A 20,852-nucleotide genomic window follows, 5' to 3' on the forward strand; every position below is an offset into this window, starting at 1 on the left:
GTTTAGTACAATCAGGATTCTTTTGACATTAGTAGCATAAAAAGTCTATTTTTGCAACACTGGTATTTGAAAGACCTCCGTTCAGTCCCTAATTTTGTTCTTGATAATGGGACAGATTGTATTAATGTTTGCAAGAATGTGTGAACAACCAGCCTCCCCTCCATGTCGTATTTTAAGATTAAAACTTGTGGTCGTCCCTGTCTCAAAATACAGACATGCTTTGCAACAATCGCACTCCCTCTTTAGCTTGAAGGAACTTGTCAGTGCTAGAATCTACTGACTATGGCAATTTACTTCATCATCCAAACCGGGCAGAATTTTTGAAAACCTCTTGCAAGATTTCACTTCTCCAAACATTATGTAGAAGACATTCAGCTGTAAAGCAAGAAGATGAAGTCCTTTGTTTCCTATGCCAGAATGACATTTTCAACACTGAACAGGATTGTCACCAACTGTTAACTGGTTGTTAAGTTGTGGCTAGGTATAAAATGTAGAAAATGTTTAAAAATAAAACTTGCCTATGGATAGTGAACTGTCTTCTTTGGGGATTACTTCAATTACCTGTAAGAGGAAAACAGATGATTTGGGGGGGTTGTTTGTTTTTAAGAACGGGTGCAGTCTTGCCAGTAATTTAGCTGGTATTTTTCAAAGTGACCACAAGTGAACAACAAGTAGAACAATTGCAGGGCTCCTCAGTTTACAGCATGAGGTCGCTTTTTCCAGGTGAAAAGCGGAGCCATAAGTGGCAGTACACTAAAGCCCTGGCACGTTGAGATCCAAGAGGAGAGCTGTTTGGCCCTCCTTTTCACTCCTGGGAACCACATACCTCAAAACCCACAGACTATGGGATATATCTCAGAGAAATCTTGGGAAAGGAGAGCATGAAGAGCATGTTTGTAAATTTATTTCTCCCTGGGCTTCTTCTGCTTCTCCAAGAAATACTTGTTTGAATATAACTTTGGCAGCAGTACTTATGCTGTTTTGCACCCACCACATTTAAAACTCCTACAAAAAACTGAAAAGTTAGACTGAAAAGCATCTCTTTCCGTTCTACTTTGTAAAGCTGCATGTTTTCCTCATGCAAAACAACAGGGGAATGGAAGCTAGAAAAGGAAATGCTGAATGTAAAACAAAACAGACCAAACCTCAGCCCTCCAGGACAAAAGCCGATAACTAAGTCCTTTCTAACATGCTGATTAGGTTTCAAGAGGATACCGCTTTAAATAAGCGTAATTGTGTGTCCATAGGCAGAAGCTGAATAATGACAGGATGAATATCTATACTTAATTTTTTGTTACTGTCTTCCTGTAGCACACAGGGACTTGTTACGTTTAGGGAAAATGCTAACCTAATGGAGGGTTTAAACCATAAGCTAGTTTGTTATACCAAAATGACTGAGAGAACAAAGCATAAAGTGTTTTCAGATTTCTAGTACACCTTGATTGCTATCCATTAAACTTAAGACAGGTTAAACAAAGCACAGGAAATAAGAGAACTCCTAGTCCCACAACTGGCAAATTGTGCGCACACTTTCCGTTCCTGAGAAAATAATACACAAACCTGAAAAATGCATTTAACTGAGAAATGAAGACATCCCCGTCCTATTGGAAGACTAAGGTGACAGCTCTTGGGCTCAGTGATTTTCGGATAAGCTCCAGTCTTCAACTTGCAGACACCAGTGACAGCTCCTTTTTTCGGATTGAAAGGGAAAATGTTTCAACAACACATTGAAAACATACTTAAGGGACAAGAAACAAAATCAAGACTGCAGTGAGAAGGAAAACAGAAAAACAATACTGGGAAAAAAAAAAAAAAGAGAAAAGAGAAAAGACCTTGGTCTTTGTATCGACCAACGAGATAAGCCTTACACATTTTTAAGTTTATTTTTGACGATTGATTGATGCGTTACCAGATATTAAGTACTAATCAAGAGCAAATATTAACACTAGTAAGAATAAATCCGATCCACCAGCCCTTATTCAAAATACATCAATTTCTAATTTGGAGATAACGTCTCTCTGACAAGGAAGTAGAAAAGCTGTAAATACCGATATAGTTTCCTCTCCCGATGTTCCATATACATACCGACGCTGTTCCTACACCTACACTCTGAGCATAAATTTATGTTGACATGAGTATCGGGTGTTATTTCTGTTTGCCTTGAGAGACTCTCCTCCTGTCCACTGAAAAGTAAACTCAAGATTCCAGATCAGTTAAAACAGTTGCTAGCCCCCCATTCAGAGTTCTGCAGCAGCAGTGTTCAGATTTTTCAGCAGTCTCTTTACAAAATGACCACTTATAAGTGTACAAAAACACTTATCACCTAGCTTCTCAGTAGGTACACGTTTGGCCTCTCTTAAGCAGAGAGTCAATCACAGCTTAAGATTTTATACAAGATCCCATTTTCAAGTTTGGGATTATTTCAGAAAATCTTTTTGCCTAGAAACAGTACTACTAGTAACACTTTAACTGGTTTGCCAGCACAACCTTTTACCCTGTTAGAAATGATGTTGACTTCTACCTTCATGTAGCATACATAGTGTCCTGTGCGACAGTTGATTCCATGATGCACCAGCACCGCATATAAGGCATAGAGGAGTGGTTCTCCACTTGATTGAGACATGTAGGCTCGGAGGTCCAAATATTCAGGATATTTTACCTCCTAAAGAGAGACCAAGAAGATAGAAAAATTATATCAGAGTACTTCGCAGACTAGCCAGAGAAAAACACTTCCAAAAAACAGAGACTGGAATTATATGAATATATCTCTTGATTCACTAAAAATAAGTCTTCCCATAAGCAACGTTTAATACTAGAAGTTGCAGACAACTGTTTCCTGATGAATTAGCCTTCTCAGAGGAAAGTTTATGCTTCTTGTCAAGCAGGAACTTTACTGATATTAAGAGAAAAGTGAAAAAAAGAGAAAATGAAAATAAAAGCAGACCATTTCTCTATATTCTTAAGGTATATTCTTAATATACCTTGTTGATCTTTCCACCTGTGAAATCTGCAAATCTTTTCAGTGATATTGTGAGAACGTTGGAAGAACGGTGTACGGTAAATCTCTTGGATGCAGGAACCATCTTTTTACACCTTAAAAACAAGCAGAGACAAGTGTTTGAAAGCATCTTCTTTTTCGCCCCCAAAACAAACTCCTTTTAATGTCTCACGCATGCTTATGCTATTTGAATGATATTTACTTGCATCATATGTTTGGTTTTTTCTTTTCATAAACCCATGCACTGCATGTCACGTTTGTTAATACAGAGAAGAAGGTAAGTTTTACCAACAACTCAGAGCACAGCGGGAACAGGAATCTCTCATGAAAGCGTATTACCAGGGAGTTATAAAATATAAACAAAAAATATTAAAAATGAGTTATATATAAGACTAATAACAGTTATCAGCAATGGAAAAAGTACTGTACATGTGCAAGGCCTTTCCTTTTAAGCTCACAAAAAGACAGAAAATTCTGGCTTTAAGTGTGACTGAACCGATCACACCTCAAAGAGCACATTAAGGAAAGACCATGCAATTCAGATGTGAGGTGCTATTACAGTTCTTTCTCTTCCTCAGACATCAGTTATAAGAATCCTGAATACGCTGCATGTTGCTTTCTAGGATCCGCAGGCCAAGACGAACCTGGGATTAAATTGCTTTAATAACCTATTGGACGCTCTTGATTCGACACCCTAATTTCCTTAGTATCCGACAACAAGAAGTGGATACTGCATTTTTCATTTAGAGGGGTCAGGCATGAATCCTACAGAACTGAGCCGGGCACTCTGTGCTTTTCTGAGGGGATGTTTGACTAACAGCTTGTTTTGCCAAACCATCTTATGCAAATGTTCAATTGTTTCTCACATACGTAGAAACATCTTACATATTGATCAGCACAGAGAGCGCCTGAACTCAATAGGCTTTCCCTGTGCACGGGTTAGGCTTAAGGGAGCTCATTTCAGGCATTAGTCCACATCGACAGGTTTCACAGTTCAAGAGCTGTGCAAGACGCTGTTTAGTGAGCCAGCACAGGCTGCTAACATTCATTACCACGGAGCCAGCTCACATTCCCTGACACTCAATCTAACTTTGTTTCACAGTGAACGCTGGGACCTGCAGGAACCTGCTGCTGCCTTCCACTCCAAATCATTCTCCATAGCTCCTTGCTTCAGCTCACCACTACTACGAAATGAAGCAACAACAACAACAACAACAAAGCTGCGTCTCCTTATTTCTAAATGAAGTTAAAGGATAACTTACGCTCTAAGTCATGTAATATATAAAACTAATATCTAGTATTAAGACATAATTAGTAATGATCTTACTCGCTACATTTATAGCAATTCTCTCCATCCAGCTCTTCAGGTTTCACAAATAGTTCTAGAGCTCTGGTAACAGATGAAACCGCCTAGAGGAGCGAGAAAGAAGAGCGTAAAGTCACTGTAAATTCAAAATTCCAGAGACGCACTAGGAGTTTATAAGAGAACCTGACTAATACATACTTAAGCGATCTACTATGAGCACTGTCAAGAAGGAGGCAGAAAGAGCATGCTCAGCGTTTACCTCACCTGGAAGTCATTCTACTTTGAAACAAATCATTTTCCAGTAACGCAGACAGCATCTATAGTGTGCTTTGTCATCAATACTGGCAACAAATCCAGCAGTCTAACAATTAGATGTATATTGAGGTAGAACAACAAAGAAGTGTGACAGTATTATACTTTGTGCAGCAATAAAATTCTTTCCCCTTAAACCCAATGCAGACGTGGAGACTATTTACAGGGGTTCCACAGAAGGACAAAGTCCAATCCACTTTCTAACCACCACCAAGCTCTTATATTTTAACATTGTACGTGGTTTGGTTTTTTAAGTTAAACAAGTTTAATTTAGAAAGTTATACATGTACTTAAACATCATGAATTATATTTACAAAACCTCCTACCTTTACATCCAAAGTGATATCAAGAAATGCCTCATACGTATCCGAAACTGCTTTGCAATTCAAGCACTTCACTGGAAGCAAAATATAAATGCTTAACAACACGTGAAGGAGACTAACTGTCCACATTCAAGTTGTCGATAGATACTACTTCAGACAAACTACAGACTGCTTTACTACCGACAAAAGACACAGATCAGTTCTAAGGACAGGAATATTTTTAAAAGTACCTCTTGATCTTAGAAATCCTCCAAATATTTGATGAATGGTGGTGGTAGCTTGAGAAGATCTGTCCAATCTGGAAATAAATTATAATCAGACCTCAGAAGATTTAAGGCACACAGTTAACTCTTCAAAGAGTTTTATGAAAACCAAGGATGACCTAGACTTTCAGTTTTGATAGTAAATAAAGGCCTAAAAGGTGCTAGAGAACGTATAAAAGTGAATTTGTTTATGCTTACTTGGTGCTTCCATTCAAGCACACTTCCTGCATAGCATCAACAGTATAGCGCAAGAACTCGTGTGCGTCTTCTTGACTGCCAAAACGGAAATGTTGTCCTATTCCTAAATAAGAAGATGATAGTATTTACCTCATTTAAAAATGAAGTAATTCTCCTGTTTCTAAAATCTCTCTTCTTTATAGTGTTAAAACCATTTATACACATCAAATAATTATTTGAAGATTACAAGATGCTGAAAAAGAAACACATCTGAAGCCACTTACGACTGAGATTATTGATAACACGTGTAGGCTCGATGGCATCAACAGTGCAACGCAGGGCCTGGTTAATGTGAGTCTCCATCGTGCACATCATGCAAAAATCTTGTTCACGACCTGAAGAGTGAAAGAAGAAAGCATCCCAGTCTAGCGAAACAGACATAACTACAAACAAACATATAAGTAACATTTAAACTATAGATACAATATCCACTCTCCTTGTCCCAACAGCCTCCTAACATTTCATTTCACACAACTTTATAGAATAAAAATATCCATTAAGCCTGTATTCAAGTGCATTTTGTGATGAGAAATCTAAAAGACTACTGCAAAGTCACGTTTGTAAAGGCTGACAGGAATGTGAACTCCACAGGTTGCAAAATGTATGAGGAAAGAATATTTGACGTTGATGATACAGCATTAAGAGAATGTGGGTTATTTTCAGCACAGTGCTGTCAGGTGAGCTTCATGATACAGAGCTACGAGTCCTTTGGCAGAAAGGAAAAATTACAGTAATGTATGTAATAGTACTTCTGCCCTCCTTTTTTCAACAGGATTCTTAACTGAAACGATTTCTATATACAGGAAGAAAACAGTTAAATTTCTAGGTATCGATACAAAGATACCAGCCTAAAAAGCATACAGGTTTAGTACAACATTTACTTTATAGTACAACATTTTATTTAGGACAAAATCAGTCTAGATTTTAATTCAGTCCCACAAAAAAATCTAGTCGTGTTCATAACAGCTCATATTGCTTTCTAGGTTTTTTTTTTCTTTTTTTTTTTAATTGGTTCAACAACAAACAGACCCTTTATTGTAGTGCATTATGGAACCTCGGCTGTGCAGACTAAAGACCTATGATGCCAACATCCTAAATTTTATTGCCTTTCTAGCAGCAGGAAGCCCAAATAGCCCAAATGCCAAATGTTCATTAAATGCATTACTGTCCAATGCACTTCATTATTCCCATGAAGCAAGAAAAGATCCTTTTAAAAAAACAAACAAACAAACAAACAAAAAAAACACATGGTGCATTAAACGCACTCCATATGCTATTCCGAGCCCGCTGCTAATACAATGCTCAAAGCCAGCTTCTACAGGTAAAATCAGGCAAGTAAGTTTGTCTCACAGAATCACTGCTGTTCTTTCACCTTCACAGCTATCCAACAGATTTAAAATACTGTTAGAAAGTACTCACATGACTGGCTGTGCTCAAGAGAAAGCATGTAATTGGCAAGTGGGGGGGTGTAGGTCAAACACTGTAGAGTAGCATTAAGAAAACACGTGTTGCCAAGATTGTACAGGCCAACTCCAACACTTTGTGTTTCTTGCCAATCCATACGTATCTTCTCAGGTGGAAAAAGAATCCTTTGTGGCGGAGCAATTCCATCATTAACAACTGCAAGAAAGTTATATTTAAAAAGAGATTTTGTTTGTTTGTTTCTAAGAAAGGTATTAAGTATATATAGGTATAGTAAATATATAAAGTATATATAGGCATAGTAAAAATACTATTCTGCGGGAGCACCTAGAGGAACTAGCTACAATCCAAAACAGAAAAACTTATTGCAGACACCTTTAATACCGCCATATTCAAATTGGCTGGTCAACACAACGTTTTGGGAAAAAAAAGTTTAGTCAACCATTTTAATTTTTTCCTTATTATATGCTTTTTTCCTTATTATAACTTCAACCACAAACTTAGACTTGAAATTATATGGTAATAAATGCAAGGACAATGTAAAAACAAATAACTAGGAATGACGGTACCCCTACAAATATCAGATCTTTTCCTGAGCAATCTTAGCATTCAAAAACCTGTGAATAATGGAACCTGTGAATAGCAACAATCAAACACTTTTCTTTGCAAAACAGAAAAGATATGGATGAATCTGTGCATTACAAAATGCTCCCCATATTTCTCTGTCGACTGTAAATATATCAAAATTAATTTCTGTAACGTCAGTCACTTCAGTTGCCTTAGGAGAATCGCTTTGGAAGTCTTTATTCACAGTAGTCCCGTTCTCTATCAGTGCAACAAGTAAGAACTGCACTTTCTACTTTTGTTTTGAAGAAAACAGAGGCAGGATAAAGCGCACACTTACTTAGATCTCTTTGGGCAAAAGGCTTAGATTTTTCAGAGGATCTACAATAAATAGCACCTCCACATCCTTGGGCCACAGAGACTTGGCTTGAATCTTCTGCAGGTGGTATCCGGCCCCAGTTTGCGGTGCGTGACATCGGTTTTTTAGTACTCGGTTTCTTGGATTTGCCAGACCGCCTTGAAGATGGCTTTTTAGACTTTGAAGATTTGGGCTTGTTAACTATGGTCATTGTTCTCATCTGCGGCAGAGACAAATGTTCTGGCTGACGTAAGAATACCAAGAAGCATTCCAAGAAGAAAAGAGTAGTACAAGTCCTGTCACTTAATCTCAAAGAAACGGCCTTTAAGAACTAAATTGCTGGTATGAATGATTTAAAAGGAATCCCCAAACTAAACACACAAAGGAAAAATTTCCATCAAAACTCTATCAGTATTACTTTTAGCTTCTGCAGAACTAGTGGCTGATGCCATTTCTTTCACTTTCGTAGGATTTTAATCCATTACAACTCTGGAGTCTTTTTAATATAAAAATGCAAATGACATTCTCTGAGGGGAATCAGTTATTTATTGCATTTTTGGAGCTTTGCAATTATCTATTAATTATTACCTATTATCTAATAGATAATGGTTGCGATTTATATATAATTGTTGCTCACGCTAGTAATGGAGCACTATTACTTTACTGCCTGCGCTTTTCTGCTTCGTGTGCACAAAGGTACCTGCATTTCGCTGCTACTTTACTTCTGTCTTTCCAGGGCTCACCCTCTACCTCACTGTCTACTGCACCAGTCATGATGGCTTTGTTGTGATTCTATAATGAGCCTAGCTTTTGAATACACTTTTTCTGGGCGTCACTTTGTGATAGCAAGTTAATTTGTGAGGGCTTATCACCTATGACCTGCTTCTCAGTAGGTACACGTTTGGCCTCTGTTAAGCAGAGAGTCAATCACAGCTTAAGATTTTGTCCAAGATGCCATTCACGAAACTGAGTTTAACCTTGACAGAACTGAGTTTAACCTTTAAACCTGAAGCTCCGTTAAAGAATAAAGCAGCACCCAAGCCAGGAAATAGAAGTTAATCGTCACTTTACCCTGAAACGCACGTAAAGCCAGTGAGCTATTCTGTGCTGGCAGGATTGCTGCCGGGATGGCCGACGAGGCGGCGGGCACAGGGGGCCACAGGTCCTGCTCCCCGGGGCCACAGGTCCTGTCACAGGGGGCTGCCGGGGGTCTCCAGGCGCCGGGAACAGCGGCAACAGCGGGGACAGAGGGGACAGCAGCGACAGCAGCCGCCACCTCAGCCGAGGCCGTCTCCACAACTGCCACAACGGCCTCGGAACGCCGCCCAACTCGGAGCTCCAGCGTGACGCCTTTTCAACCTGGCCGCGGTGCTCACGGCTAAAAGCAGAGCGTTTCCTCCGGCGTGTCTTTACTGTCGGTGCCGGACCGGCCCTCACCCCGAGCTCTCCCTGCTGGGAGGGCTTTGCGGTTGGGGTTTCCCTCCCGCCGCCGCCGCGGGCAGGCCCCGCGCGCAAGCTGTCCGCGCTGGGGAGCGGCATGTCGCCCGCGGCGAGAGCCAGAGGGTGCGACACGAAAAAGCCCCGACACGAAAAAGCCCCGACGTGCGGGCGAGGCGGCGGGGAGACAGCTCTGAGGGAGCGGCCGCTTCGCCCCGCCGTCCTCCTCCCCTCCCGGGCCGCCCCGCCGAGACCCGTGCGCCTCAGGTGCTGCCCTGAGAGGGCGCTCAGGCACTGGGACAGCTGCCCAGGGCAATGGTCATGGCACCAAGCCTGACGGGGGTCCAGAAGTGTTTGAACAATGCTCTCAGACATAGGCTCTGCTTTTGGGGTGGTCCTGTGTGGAGCCAGGAGTTGGACTCGCTCATTATTGTGAGCCCTTTCCACCTTGGGATGTTCTCTGATTCTAGGTCAGCAATCCATTATCTGATGAGAGGTGTGGAGTCATTCGAAGGGAAGAGAGACCAAAACACTTCTGGTTTCCAGAAGCGGGTATTTGGTAACCAAACCGATGATTCCTTTTCTTCTAGAGCAAGTAGCAGCAGGGATCCGCTTTACAATAGGCTGGCAACAAGGAAACAAAGAATTGCAAACAAGACGTAGGACTTGAGCAGCAGCTTGTATACATGCATCAACTTATAAATGAGCACACAGCTGAGCGATAATGCAAAAATTGGACAAACTAAGTGAAGACGTTAACTGTAAATTTTATAGGTACACACTTTACTATGACGTAAGAACTGGGCAAGACCTTTCAGGGAAAAGAGTTGTTGGCATGTAATTTGAAGTAAGCTTCAAATCCCAGAGGATGATTTTGTTGGAACTTTATTCAGCTGAAAACGTGGAAGCCTTGTTTCTGCTTGTGTTAGTTACAGCTCCAGTTTACTTTGGTTGGGAGGGAAGGCATTCCAGGCTAACGTGCTGTACCTGTTCCTTCAGCTCATTGTCCATAAACGGAGGAGCAAATGAAATTCTTTGAATCTCCATTAAACGCAGCACTACAAAGTGGAGTAGAGGGCGATCTAGCACTTAATTTTTCTGTAAGCAGAAAACCCAACAGAATCTCCACAACAGTTTTCAAATCTTGTCCTGCAGTAAATGACCAGCTGAGTGAAGCTTGCATTTAGAGTATGTGCTCCTACATTAGATGGAAATAGCTTTTCCTCTTCAGAAGTGCAACTGAGTGGTGAACTGGCAGCTACGTAGGGAACTAGTTGTGCCAAAGGGTTTGTGTTGAACGCACAGAAAAATATGCAGGTCCCAACAGTAAAGGATTGTCTGTAGGCATCACACTGAGTACAGATGTTATCCGCAGGTTCGTGCCCAGTGCACCGCGCCAATTATTCACCCAGAGTTGGAATGCACACCAAGGTCTTTTAATTACATAATTAATTACAGAACTCTGCAGAGTCAGGTACTTGGCTATCTTTCGCGAAGCAAGCACACCTCTGACTCGAATCACTGTCATTCATACACAGGAAATTTGTGAAAACTCTCTCTTTGGCTCCTTTTGATTGGTTATTACAGCTCACCTAACTTATCTCTACTGAGCTTGCGCATTACAGAGGAACACCGGGGGGGAGGGGGTACAGGAGGAGGGGGACACACACCGAATCCCACATTAGCAAGGATTAGCATTTTGACAGGTGTGATTTCTAATGTGTTAACCCTTAATGACCCTTAATGAGCAAAAGGTTACTATAGGTCAGTCTGGAGCTGGTTTTCTCCTTCTTGTTTTTTCCCTTTTATCCCTTCTCTTCCTTGCTTCTCCTTGTGGAGTAATTGCCTTAAATGACTAGGCATTATAAGCACCCCTCCATCCCAAAAGCTACCCGCCTCCAAGGTGCAACCACCCCTCACTGAGCACATCCTCTGAATTTCTCGGAGCCTGTACCTTTAAACGCAAGCGAGGTAATTTCTACCAATCACAACCAAGATACGCATGACTGGAGTCACTCAAGCTCCACCTAAAAGATAGAAAATAATATCAATTGGCTTAAGAGAAAGGGAATGTTGGGGGAGATACTGTCACGAAGGATACCTTCTGACATCAGTCGACAGGCTGAGCCTCTCATCCCCCCCCCCCCCCCCCCCCCGCCCACTGGGATGCTGCGAGGTAAGATCTGAACGCTTGGTTATACCAGGCGTCTCCACGGAAACTTAGAAATCTCTAGCGTCTTTATGCTTTTTAACGTCTTAATACCTAGGCCGTGTACCTGTGCATTTCATGCATGCTAGCTTGCTTTTGCAGACAGTGAATTTATCACTGGCAATCCAAAGGACCTGTGTATCTGTTGCCGTAATAAACTGCACTTAATTGCATTGTTCCTGGCCGTGACAGTTCTCCTTGAACGCGACTAGAGCGAGGGCGTGCTGCGTTGGTGGTGGATCCGTGGCCGTGATAGTTCAGTACCCTGAAGCCGACCGCACCCGTAACGGTCAATCGGCTACACCCCTTAATGCGACACTACTAAAGGAAGAAGATGACAGGGCTTGCACGCATCGCATTAGGCTTTGCATGTGAAAACACCCCCAAATAATTTCACATGCATTTAACGTTTTTAAAGGGAAAAAACCAGGAAGGTGTAGTCCTTCTGTAAGCTACAGCTCTTGATAGTTAAGGCATCAGCATTCATTCCTTTGCTTGACAACAAACTATGAACATACAGAAGAGTTAAATATTTTCATTGCATTCTTAAAGGCGATTTTTCAGACTTGTGCTTCAGTTGTTGGAGTTGAAGAAATCGGTAGACGCCCTTACTTTTACGTTAAGACCAAAATCTTTATCTAAGATTGTGTTATCTAACACAACTATACTCCCACCCCCACATGCTTTTTGGAACTTCTGAAAGATCTTTCTGCAGTCCCACTCTGATGGTCTTTCAGTAACATACAAACTGCCGTGGCAGATTCTGTTACGGTGCTTTTCTATTGACAGTGTGCATAACACTCAAGGTAAAGCCCCTCATTTTGCAGTGGGGACATAAAGTGTTTCTTTGGACGCTGCTGCTTCTGTTAGTACTCATTTTTTCAGAAACTTGTTGAACCTGAGCTGTGCCTACCGCACCAACGAATGCTTTCATGACACAGTATTTTGTCAAAGCAGTTTTGCTTCTTGGAGCTACAGAAGCAGCTCTGGCTACATGATAGGGAACTGTGCTGCACTGGCAAAAACAGACTTACTTACAGACTTAACACCACTTGCTAACTTGATCTATTTCAAATCTCATTTTAACTTTAAAGAGCAATCAGTTTTGCGGTTCCTGTCTTACTAAGTTGCCTTGTTTTGCATGGAAGGTCAGCCTGTGAATGTTTTGCTTTATTGCATGCTTCAAAAAAAGGCTGAGAGGAAGAGACTGGAGGAACCTTTTCTATTCTATAGACTTTCCCCCACGAATGTGGAATTGCAGGCTACTTGGATGAATGTTCGAATGTAAGGGAGCAAGCCTCAGCCAAAGGAGGTAGAATCCTTGCTTAAGAGGAAGTATCAGTGTGGGGACATCTTTGCTTAATGGGAGCCATTTAAACTCTTCATAGAAACTCAATAAGCTCTACATCTTATATTTGGAAAGCAGTATGGTTACGCAGCTGCTAACCTAATGACTTGAGTCTTCTGCTCTGCAACTTCAGATTTTGTTTTCAAGCAGTGCATACATCAGTTTAGGCTTTGGACAAGGAGATTTGTAATGCAAATAGTGATAAACCAGAATCAGTGCTACTGACGAGCGTAATGGTGAAATGCAGCAAATCAAGTGTTCCTGGAGAACTGTGAGATTACAAAACCAATAAGCCATGAAGCACTTTTTTTTTTTTTTTTTAATCAATTCTTATATGCTGAAATAACACCTTCAAGAAAATCTGTTTATCCAGCCAGGCGACGGTGTCTACCTGTAAGCACAAAGGAAATGCCTTGAGAGTTCGTTTGCTGTATTTGAAGTTCTTATACCCTGCAGAAATAATTATTTAGAGTAACATGTAACTGAGGAGATCGTAGCAGGAAGTATATTATTTCTAGCATTAAATTGCTGCCCCGTTGCCAGTGCAATCTAGGGAGAGAACTGTATATAATAGTTAAACTCCCCTGGACTGACTTACATTATAAAATATTCTGACAAAGTAAGCTCTAAATCACTTGACATTTTGAAGAGTTTTAAACGGGTACAAAACCGAAGCTTTATAAACCAAGCAGCATTTATAATGCTTCATATATAAAAACAATGCCTATTTTTAAGATTTGTTACATATCTATGTAGATACGCTTGCTGGAAAAGCCAGGTCTGTTGTAGACCAAATGCTGCAGATTAAGACTTGTGGCTTACCAGTTTCATTTCTGTATTTTCTTGGAAAAAGTTTTGAGTTAGAGTTTAAATATAAAATGTAAATACTGTACAGATATATATTGAAATAAGTATTTCTTGGTGTACACAGGTGATATGCATGACAAATACTCTGTATCGATCATTGTTAAAAACGTAATGTTCTGTGTAAATCCACTGCGTATTAATCTTTTCATTTATCATCAAGAGCTGTTACTTAAGCCTGGACATTCTCAAAAACAAAGTGTGAAACTATATACCATTGTGTAGCTCCTCCTTTATCAAGAGTGCATGCAAGATAATTGCTCCTTTTTTCCCTTTCCAGAGGATGATTCGATTTTATAGCATGGATTATAACCGCTCTTGCAAGTGACCTTCTTTTAAGCACAACAGTTTAAATGATCAGGTTACAGAGAAAACCCTTTCACTGCAAAATAGATTCAATAAAGACTTGTGGCTTACCAGTTTCATTTCAAAACCCAAGTTGTTGGGTTTGATGGAAAAATGGTTGGTTTGGACGGTAAAAAGGTCGTCGGTTTTGATGGTAGGTTTAGTCTGAGTATTGAAGGCTTCCATCAGTAAGCTCTGCATCTGAAAGACAAAGGGAAGAAATGTCATTCCCTGTTGTGATACTCAACATGGAACTGTCTGGCTCAGTGGTTTTCTTTCTAAAGAGAGAAGTCACAACCCTGCACATGGCTTGATCTGCTCTCTGACTACAGGGCTGAACTGACTGTTGAAGGCAGCTTCCAAAGCCCTCCCATTAAACTGACTGCATTTCAGTTCCGTGCTAAAATTGGTCAACTGTACAGAATATTAGGACAAAGCTACCTGCTTTGATAGCAAACGGTAGACCTTAGGTAAGTTACATTCATTTGAAGGTTTGACTGGACGGCATCCTTGTTTTACTAGTGATCTTGTGGTCAAGCGGACCAAATCCTAGCCACAGAACAGAAGCGTTCAGAAACTGGCTAGAGAGAGCACTTAGGAATGCAGGAATTTAACTGCTTTAACGCTGCTCTTTCTCTCACGTATCTGGATTTTCCTTAAATCACAAATTATCACCAGCTATCCTTGTTAATTTATTCAAAGTAACATGAGTCCAGGTGAAAAGGCACACTCTAACAAGTCCTCAGTTGTTCCTAGTCTGCTCCTAGCTTACTTGAGAGGTTCAATACAGTTAAAAATAAATAAATAAATAAATAACCTGCTGAAGTAGCCTGAAGTAGTGGAAAACTCGGAAAATGTCCCAAGCCCTACACACCCTCCAGTTGTAATCAATGCTGCAGATGATGATGAAGATGATGATGGTGAGCATGGTTTGGTTCTTGGAAGGAATTTGTGCTGTAAATGATTGTGTAAGTCTTTGGTTCTTGGAAGGAATTTGTGCTGTAAATCAATGTATAAATCACAGATGACCTGAGGTCTGACTAGCGATAGGGCAGGCAGTCTGGTCAGGTCACTGGTGGCTTTGTCTGGCAGTCAGTGGACAGAACCTGAAATGTTGGAGGAAAGCTTAGAACCACTCTTGGCTTTAGTTGGTCTGTTGTGTAAAGCTCTATGTGAAACTAGGAAGGAAATTCCTTTTTTTTTGTCTGAAGAGTAATATGTTGTGTAGTAGTTAAAGCTGCAGAGAGAATCTAGAGTCCTAGATGTTTTGTCCTAGGGTAGTCTACTTACGAGTTCATCAGGTCAGTGTAGCTGTATTAAAAAAAAAAAAAAAAAAAAAAAAAAAGCTTTTTTATAGGAACCATGGACTGAAGTGTCATTGCATGAGCTACATAACCACGAACAATCTGGCCTATGCATAACTGAATAGATTTTTCCCCTTCAGACCAGCTTTCTGCGGAAGGAGAAGAAACTAAAACTCCCGTCCAGCAACCAGCTGAGGAAGGCCAAAATGGATTACGGATGATTTCCACTCGGAAAGCCAGTGCTACTACTGCTAAGCAAGGTATTCCAGCACCTGTAGTAGGATAAATCGGAAGGAGAACTTGACAATTAACTCAAAAGCAATGTGGCGTAAAAACACAACAGAATGTAGGGGTGCTGAATGGACTCGGTTATTTCCATGATCTCATTTCTCCCTGATACCATCATGTGCCCATTGGGTCAGAAAGTTGAACTCCTTTTCTTTCCTTTTGGAGAACAAAACAGGGTCACAGCATGGAGTTTAAATGGCTGCACGTGCAGCCTGGCAACCACTGTTGAAAGCCATATCTAACGATAGAGGGATCTAATATCACGTAAATGGATTAAAATTAAAACTACAGTTTTTACCCTGAAGGGTGAAAGGAGGGGCAAAATGCCATTGATTCTATGGTTGTTTCACTTGTGAGGAGTGTTGACAGGCTTTATTCTAAATACTTCTGAAAGTTCCTGAGCACTAAGAAGCCTGAGGATCTGTGGTCCTCAGTGAGTGCCTCTAAGCCTTAGTCTCATTAACTGTTTTCTGTTTTCAGAGGACGGTCTGAATTTTGGAATAAAAACACTTGAAGAAATCAAATTGCAGAAAATGAAGGAAAAAACTAAGAGACACGGTGGTGAGTTAATATTCCCTACTTTCTTACCCTCTTCACCTTCATCCTGTGTGATGATTTTTCTTTCAAAAAAAAATTCTTCCAGTAATACCGGGTAGCTGGCTATGCTTTGGTGAATCCAACTATTTGCCAAAGAAGTGAAATTTGATTGGCTTCAGAATGGCAGGTGATGGTGGCTGGGAGCTGCTTGAGGGATAGACTTCCATGTTTAGCTGGGGGCATCGAGCAACCTGATTCTCAGCCAGCTGGTATTCTAGATGGGAATTCCAAGGGCAACCAGAGGCAAATTAGTCACCTCTCTTATTTGCATGCTCTGGTCACTGTATGTTTGACAGTAATGAATAATTACAGTTTTTTGTTCTTCGTGATAGTTTTTTCTGTTTGGTAAACTTCCTTATGTTTTGCTTGCTCTGAGCAGAAGGTCCTTCAAGATCTTCTCTTCCTCCCGTCGATTCTATGATTTTTCCTGCTCCGGAAAAGGAAAATGTCCGGACAGTGGTGAGAACTGTGACACTGTCTACAGAGGAAGGTAATAATTAATGCTTTTGTTTTGATTTCATTACTCCTAAACTGGAAGGTTAAGCAAGAAGGAAGGCAATTCACCCCTGTTAGCCTCCTGGTGCTGCCGCCTTCTGTTCAAAACATGCTTTTATGCTGAAAGTCCCTGGTTGTACTGGAAAGCTTTGGTGCTCAGGTTAAGTGCAGTAGCAGGAGAAAGAAAAAAATGTGTCAGTATGCAAATAGGGGGATAACTGAAAAACAGGAGAGTAACGAGAAGAAAGAGCTCTAGAGGACAGTGCTATGTAAGAAGCAATTTCTGAAGCTTTAAAGAGGCTGACAGTGGCACGTGTGGACAGTAGTGCGATAGGAGTCTGTGTATAAATTATATTGTTTAGAGTTGTGCAAATTCCTTTGAAAGGGAAAGAAGTGAAGAAGTACTTTTACTCATAGACATTCACCTTAGAAAGGAATATTTCTCAGCATTTGTACCTAATAATATTCTGCTTGCTTATGCAGCTCTGTTCTGCACAAAGTATAGCTGTCAAGCAGACTCAGATTCATTCTCGACTACATTCAGCTGGAATTTGAGGCAAACACTGAGACTATGGATACTTTTTCTAAGTTAATTATAGTTGTAATATGAGTTTGTGTGGTTTAGCTGTCAAAACAGTGTCTTGCTGGGTTTTTTTGGACATGGGCTAACAGTATACTATTTCTATTGGCTACTGGTCTCTATGAAATAGAAAAATTTTACTTTTGTTTTAGGGGAGGAACCTGTGGTTCGACTAGATCTTGCTGAGAAACAAGGAAAACGGAAAGCCTCCGTGGGTAAGAACTTTTTATGAGCTGTTATTTAGGTGCCGCCTTCTCTATATGACTGCATCGAAGAGTATTTTTGACGTGTGAGAGGAAAATGCGTTGCAGTGGAGATCTGTGTTGACTGCAGAAATGGCAAAAAAAACCATTTAGCAGCTGAAAGGCAATTTTATGAAAATATGCTTGAAAAATAGAAGCTTGTGGTTGACTGTTCTCAAATCTTCCTGCAAAGAAATGTTCTTAAAATATTCCTTGTTTTCTCTGTCTGAAGCTGATGTAAGCGCCCTTCCCGTGAAGCGCAGCCTTGCTGAAAGGCTGGGGAAGAAGGTGGAGGTTCCGGGAAATGCTGACAAAGCACCAAAGAGAGGTACAGCTACTAAACAGGCATCTGGATGTGATTCACGGGTTTTGTATTTAGGCTCTCTGTTTGTCCTTTTCCTGCGATGTTTCTTTTTGCATGTTGGCTGAGGTCTTAATCACCGGGATTCAAAGTTACCTTTCCTGCCTTGTTTTCGAATGTGAACACAAAGTTGACGTTTATGCAGCCTCCCTAATTTGGTCTTTTTCTGTTTTGCAGTTCAAGTTCCCAAGTCTGTGAAGGAGAGACTAGGATTACCTTCTCAACGGACTAGTACTGCGAAAGGTAACAACTGGCTATTAAATATACTTTCTCCTTCTTCCTTTCCGTGAACTTAGACCGTTTTCATACAGCCCTAAAAAGGAATTCAAATGAAAACAAAGAACTGGTTCCTCTTGCTCGAGTGCTGAAGCTCTTCTGACAGCCACTATCAGAAATCTGCCTCTAGGTGTGTGTTTATTTTCCGCTTGTGCCTTGTCAAGGTTTTAAGCTGCTTCTGTGAACCATCATATACAATTAGAATAGAGCCACTGCCGGGAGCAGGAATTTGAAATGCAGTCTGAAAAAGTAATCAAGTAAACTAGCATTTCTGTGTAGCAACTCTCTCTGGATAGGGCTGGTCTTCAAAATACAACAAGTGGCTCAGAGGAGGAGGAGAATGTTAGGCTATTGTCCTAAGATGGGTTATTGGGAACGCTCAGGCTTAGTTTTCCTTAGTACTGTGACAAATTTTGGAGACTTAAACTATTGTTGGACTCTCTTTAAATGCTGGTGCTTCTCATTTCTTGATGATGACAGGGAAGGCTGCTAAGCCAAAGGGAGAGATCCATGTGAAAACACTGGAGGAAATCCATCGTGAGAGAGCTCTTCGAGAAAGTCAAGCCAAAGCCCAGGCTGAATGGCATGGTAAAACCAAAGATCCCAGCGCAGGGGCAAAAATTGAGGGTGAGCCCAAGAAGCAGAGCGTGCTCACTCTTTCCGGGCCCAGCAAAGTGCAGTCGAAGGAGCCGGCAGGTAAAGCCAAGCCAGAAGGAGAAGTGCGTGTTAAAACCCTGGAAGAAATAAAGCGCGAGAAAGCTCTGCGGATGCAGCAGAGTGGAGGAAATGTGCCAGCTCCCCCAGCACAACCTGGACCTGCCCCAGCCGGGCAGAAATCGTTATGGAACACAAAGCTATCAGGTAATAAGATGCTTTAATACCTGCCCCGGTGAGGTGCTTCCCATATTGAGCAAGTTCCATTTGCTCAGGATCTGCTTTGCTTTTTCCTTCAATGCGGAGGATAAAAGAGTTTAAGGCTACAAAGTTCAAAGGCAAAGAAGGGCCAGAACGTGCAACCATGTCTGTTTTCGTTAATTACGTGATGGTATTCTGTATTTCCCACTAGAAAATTAACACATTGAGGGGCTTTTTAGTCTAATTTTGGTATTCTGTTTTTTTCTGCCATCTGTTTATGGTATGAAGTCCTCCCTGTGTTGAGTTCAAGTTCACCTTCCTCTTTGGCATGTGTTGCTTAGCTTGACACGTGTATGCGTTTGTAAAGCATGCATCAGCATCTTAATGTGGGGGGCCAGTTTCTGTCAAAAATGACAGAGGATCAAAGGCCTCGTTGTTAACATTATATCAACTTTGTAAAATGAGATTGTGTGAGGGAGATAAGGAGGGCTTAAAGGCTGCATGCACTGCACATTGTAGCCTTTCTCTCTGTCTCACGGGACACGAGGAAATAAACACACAAAGAAAACAAGTACCCAGCTTTCTTTCGTTTCTTCTCCTGCCAGCCAGACGTTAGGTCAGGAATGGGAGACTAGAATATGACTCTACAAATTTGGATTTTGTAGAACAACTTAATAAATTTTGTGGGACATCACTGCAGGGGAGAGGAAGCTGGTACAACAGTTGCATACACTCTCTTGTCTTACTATACCTGCTGCTTTTCCTTTCCTAGAGGGAGCAAGACTTTAAATACAAAAGCTGTCAACGTTTGTGAATCTTACTAGACTTCATACAACGTCTTAGAGTATTGCTTGCACTTGGGATCGCTCTGTGTCTGAGTTTCCCTCGTCCTGGATTATGATTTACTGTAGCCATTCACTTTCTTTGTTCCTTTGTATGGATTGTTGGTAGACGGAGTTTACTATGTGGAAGATATTGCTGAGAATCCAGGCAATGGCAGTGTAATTCTGCTGGCCAAATACAGTTAACTGTGTAGAAGGGCCGTGGAAATGAGGAAGAGAACGTGGATTTTTCATGAGGCAGAGCAAGACTGTATCAGTTCTCTCTTCCTTTTACTCTAGCCAACTTTAACATGTTTGCGAAGCCTTGGGATGGGAAAGTCGCTTCCCCCAAGAAGAAGGCACTGAAACGTAAGGCACCTGGCAGTTTTCCCTCTGCTGTAGCAGCTGTGAAACCACGGACTGCCTCCGACGCTGACACAATGGGACCTCCAGCCAAAAAAGCAGCTATGGTAAGGACAGGGGCTAATGCAGAAATGGATCCCTTGTAAAATTTATACCCTCCTCTAGGAGAAAAGATGGAAAACTCAAATGTTCTACAGGCCTTCTGTTTCCTTTTAAATCCGGTAGCTGCCTACAGAATTCTTGTAGTACCCTTCCATATTTATTAGATTAATGGCACTATTTACTTAGTCCTCTGTGATTCTGTGATTTCTCTGGTGTGGAGGATTTTGTCCATTAATGCTGTGTTCTTAAAAGACACAAGATCATTAGTAACCTCCAAGTGAATATTAACTTTCTTCAGGAGCACCTTGGTTTTGTATTTTGGCTAAGGCTCCGCAATGCCAGAGGAGAAGCAGCATGGAGGAAAAAGCTAGTAAGGAATCTTTTACCCATGAGTCCTAAACACTGTTTTGCTGCTTTCTAGGCTGTTCCAGCCACACTGGAGCACGTCCCAGCCACCAGACTTGAAGAAAATCCCCAAAACAGGTGATGACCACAACTTGTTCTTTTTCTCAATCGGTGTATATCCCCAGTGAAACATAAGTTCTGTCACAGGTGGGGAAAAAAGGAGGGTTCTGAGATAAT

General features: G+C 41.2%; 1 protein-coding gene and 1 long non-coding RNA gene across 5 annotated transcripts; one reads left to right on the forward strand and one right to left on the reverse strand.

The window, feature by feature from the left end:
* Positions 1-1,623: 1,623 nt before the first annotated feature.
* LOC136786373 (ubiquitin carboxyl-terminal hydrolase 42-like) lies at positions 1,624-9,337 on the reverse strand. 4 transcript variants are annotated; one of them, XM_066977076.1, is made up of 9 exons: positions 8,855-9,251; positions 7,766-8,003; positions 6,859-7,059; positions 5,401-5,774; positions 5,170-5,237; positions 4,943-5,013; positions 4,326-4,408; positions 2,982-3,093; positions 1,624-2,662 (listed from the first exon to the last, which is right to left on the reverse strand). In XM_066977076.1, exons 4-9 carry the CDS (start codon positions 5,430-5,432, stop codon positions 2,423-2,425), a joined length of 606 nt encoding a protein of 201 aa, XP_066833177.1. In that variant the 5' UTR covers positions 5,433-5,774; positions 6,859-7,059; positions 7,766-8,003; positions 8,855-9,251; the 3' UTR covers positions 1,624-2,422. The 4 variants fall into 4 exon arrangements, with proteins under 4 accessions (XP_066833177.1, XP_066833178.1, XP_066833176.1 ...); XM_066977077.1 differs by lacking the exon at positions 8,855-9,251 and adding an exon at positions 8,484-8,844; XM_066977075.1 differs by lacking the exons at positions 1,624-2,662; positions 2,982-3,093; positions 4,326-4,408; positions 4,943-5,013; positions 5,170-5,237 and having other exon boundaries at positions 5,608-5,774; positions 8,855-9,337.
* A 5,507-nt stretch (positions 9,338-14,844) lies between these two features.
* LOC136786375 (uncharacterized) lies at positions 14,845-20,367 on the forward strand. The gene is made up of 3 exons (XR_010824881.1): positions 14,845-14,906; positions 15,431-15,550; positions 16,059-20,367. It is a non-coding gene; the product is annotated as an uncharacterized lncRNA (long non-coding RNA).
* The last annotated feature ends 485 nt before the right edge of the window (positions 20,368-20,852 follow it).

This window comes from Anser cygnoides, chromosome 14 (genome assembly GCF_040182565.1).
Source record: "Anser cygnoides isolate HZ-2024a breed goose chromosome 14, Taihu_goose_T2T_genome, whole genome shotgun sequence".
NCBI classification, from domain to species: Eukaryota; Metazoa; Chordata; class Aves; order Anseriformes; family Anatidae; genus Anser; species Anser cygnoides.

What these genes read in the sequence shown, in the direction of transcription:
- LOC136786373 (XM_066977074.1), bottom strand. Translation starts at nt 9,322, where the DNA reads ATGCCGCTCCCCAGCGCGGACAGCTTGCGCGCGGGGCCTGCCCGCGGC. An exon ending in GGCTTTACGTGCGTTTCAGG is followed by an intron (nt 8,028 to 8,854) that starts GTAAAGTGACGA and finishes TTCTTACGTCAG; the next exon opens with CCAGAACATTTGTCTCTGCC. An exon ending in TCTTGAGCACAGCCAGTCAT is followed by an intron (nt 5,775 to 6,858) that starts GTGAGTACTTTC and finishes TTCACTCTTCAG; the next exon opens with GTCGTGAACAAGATTTTTGC.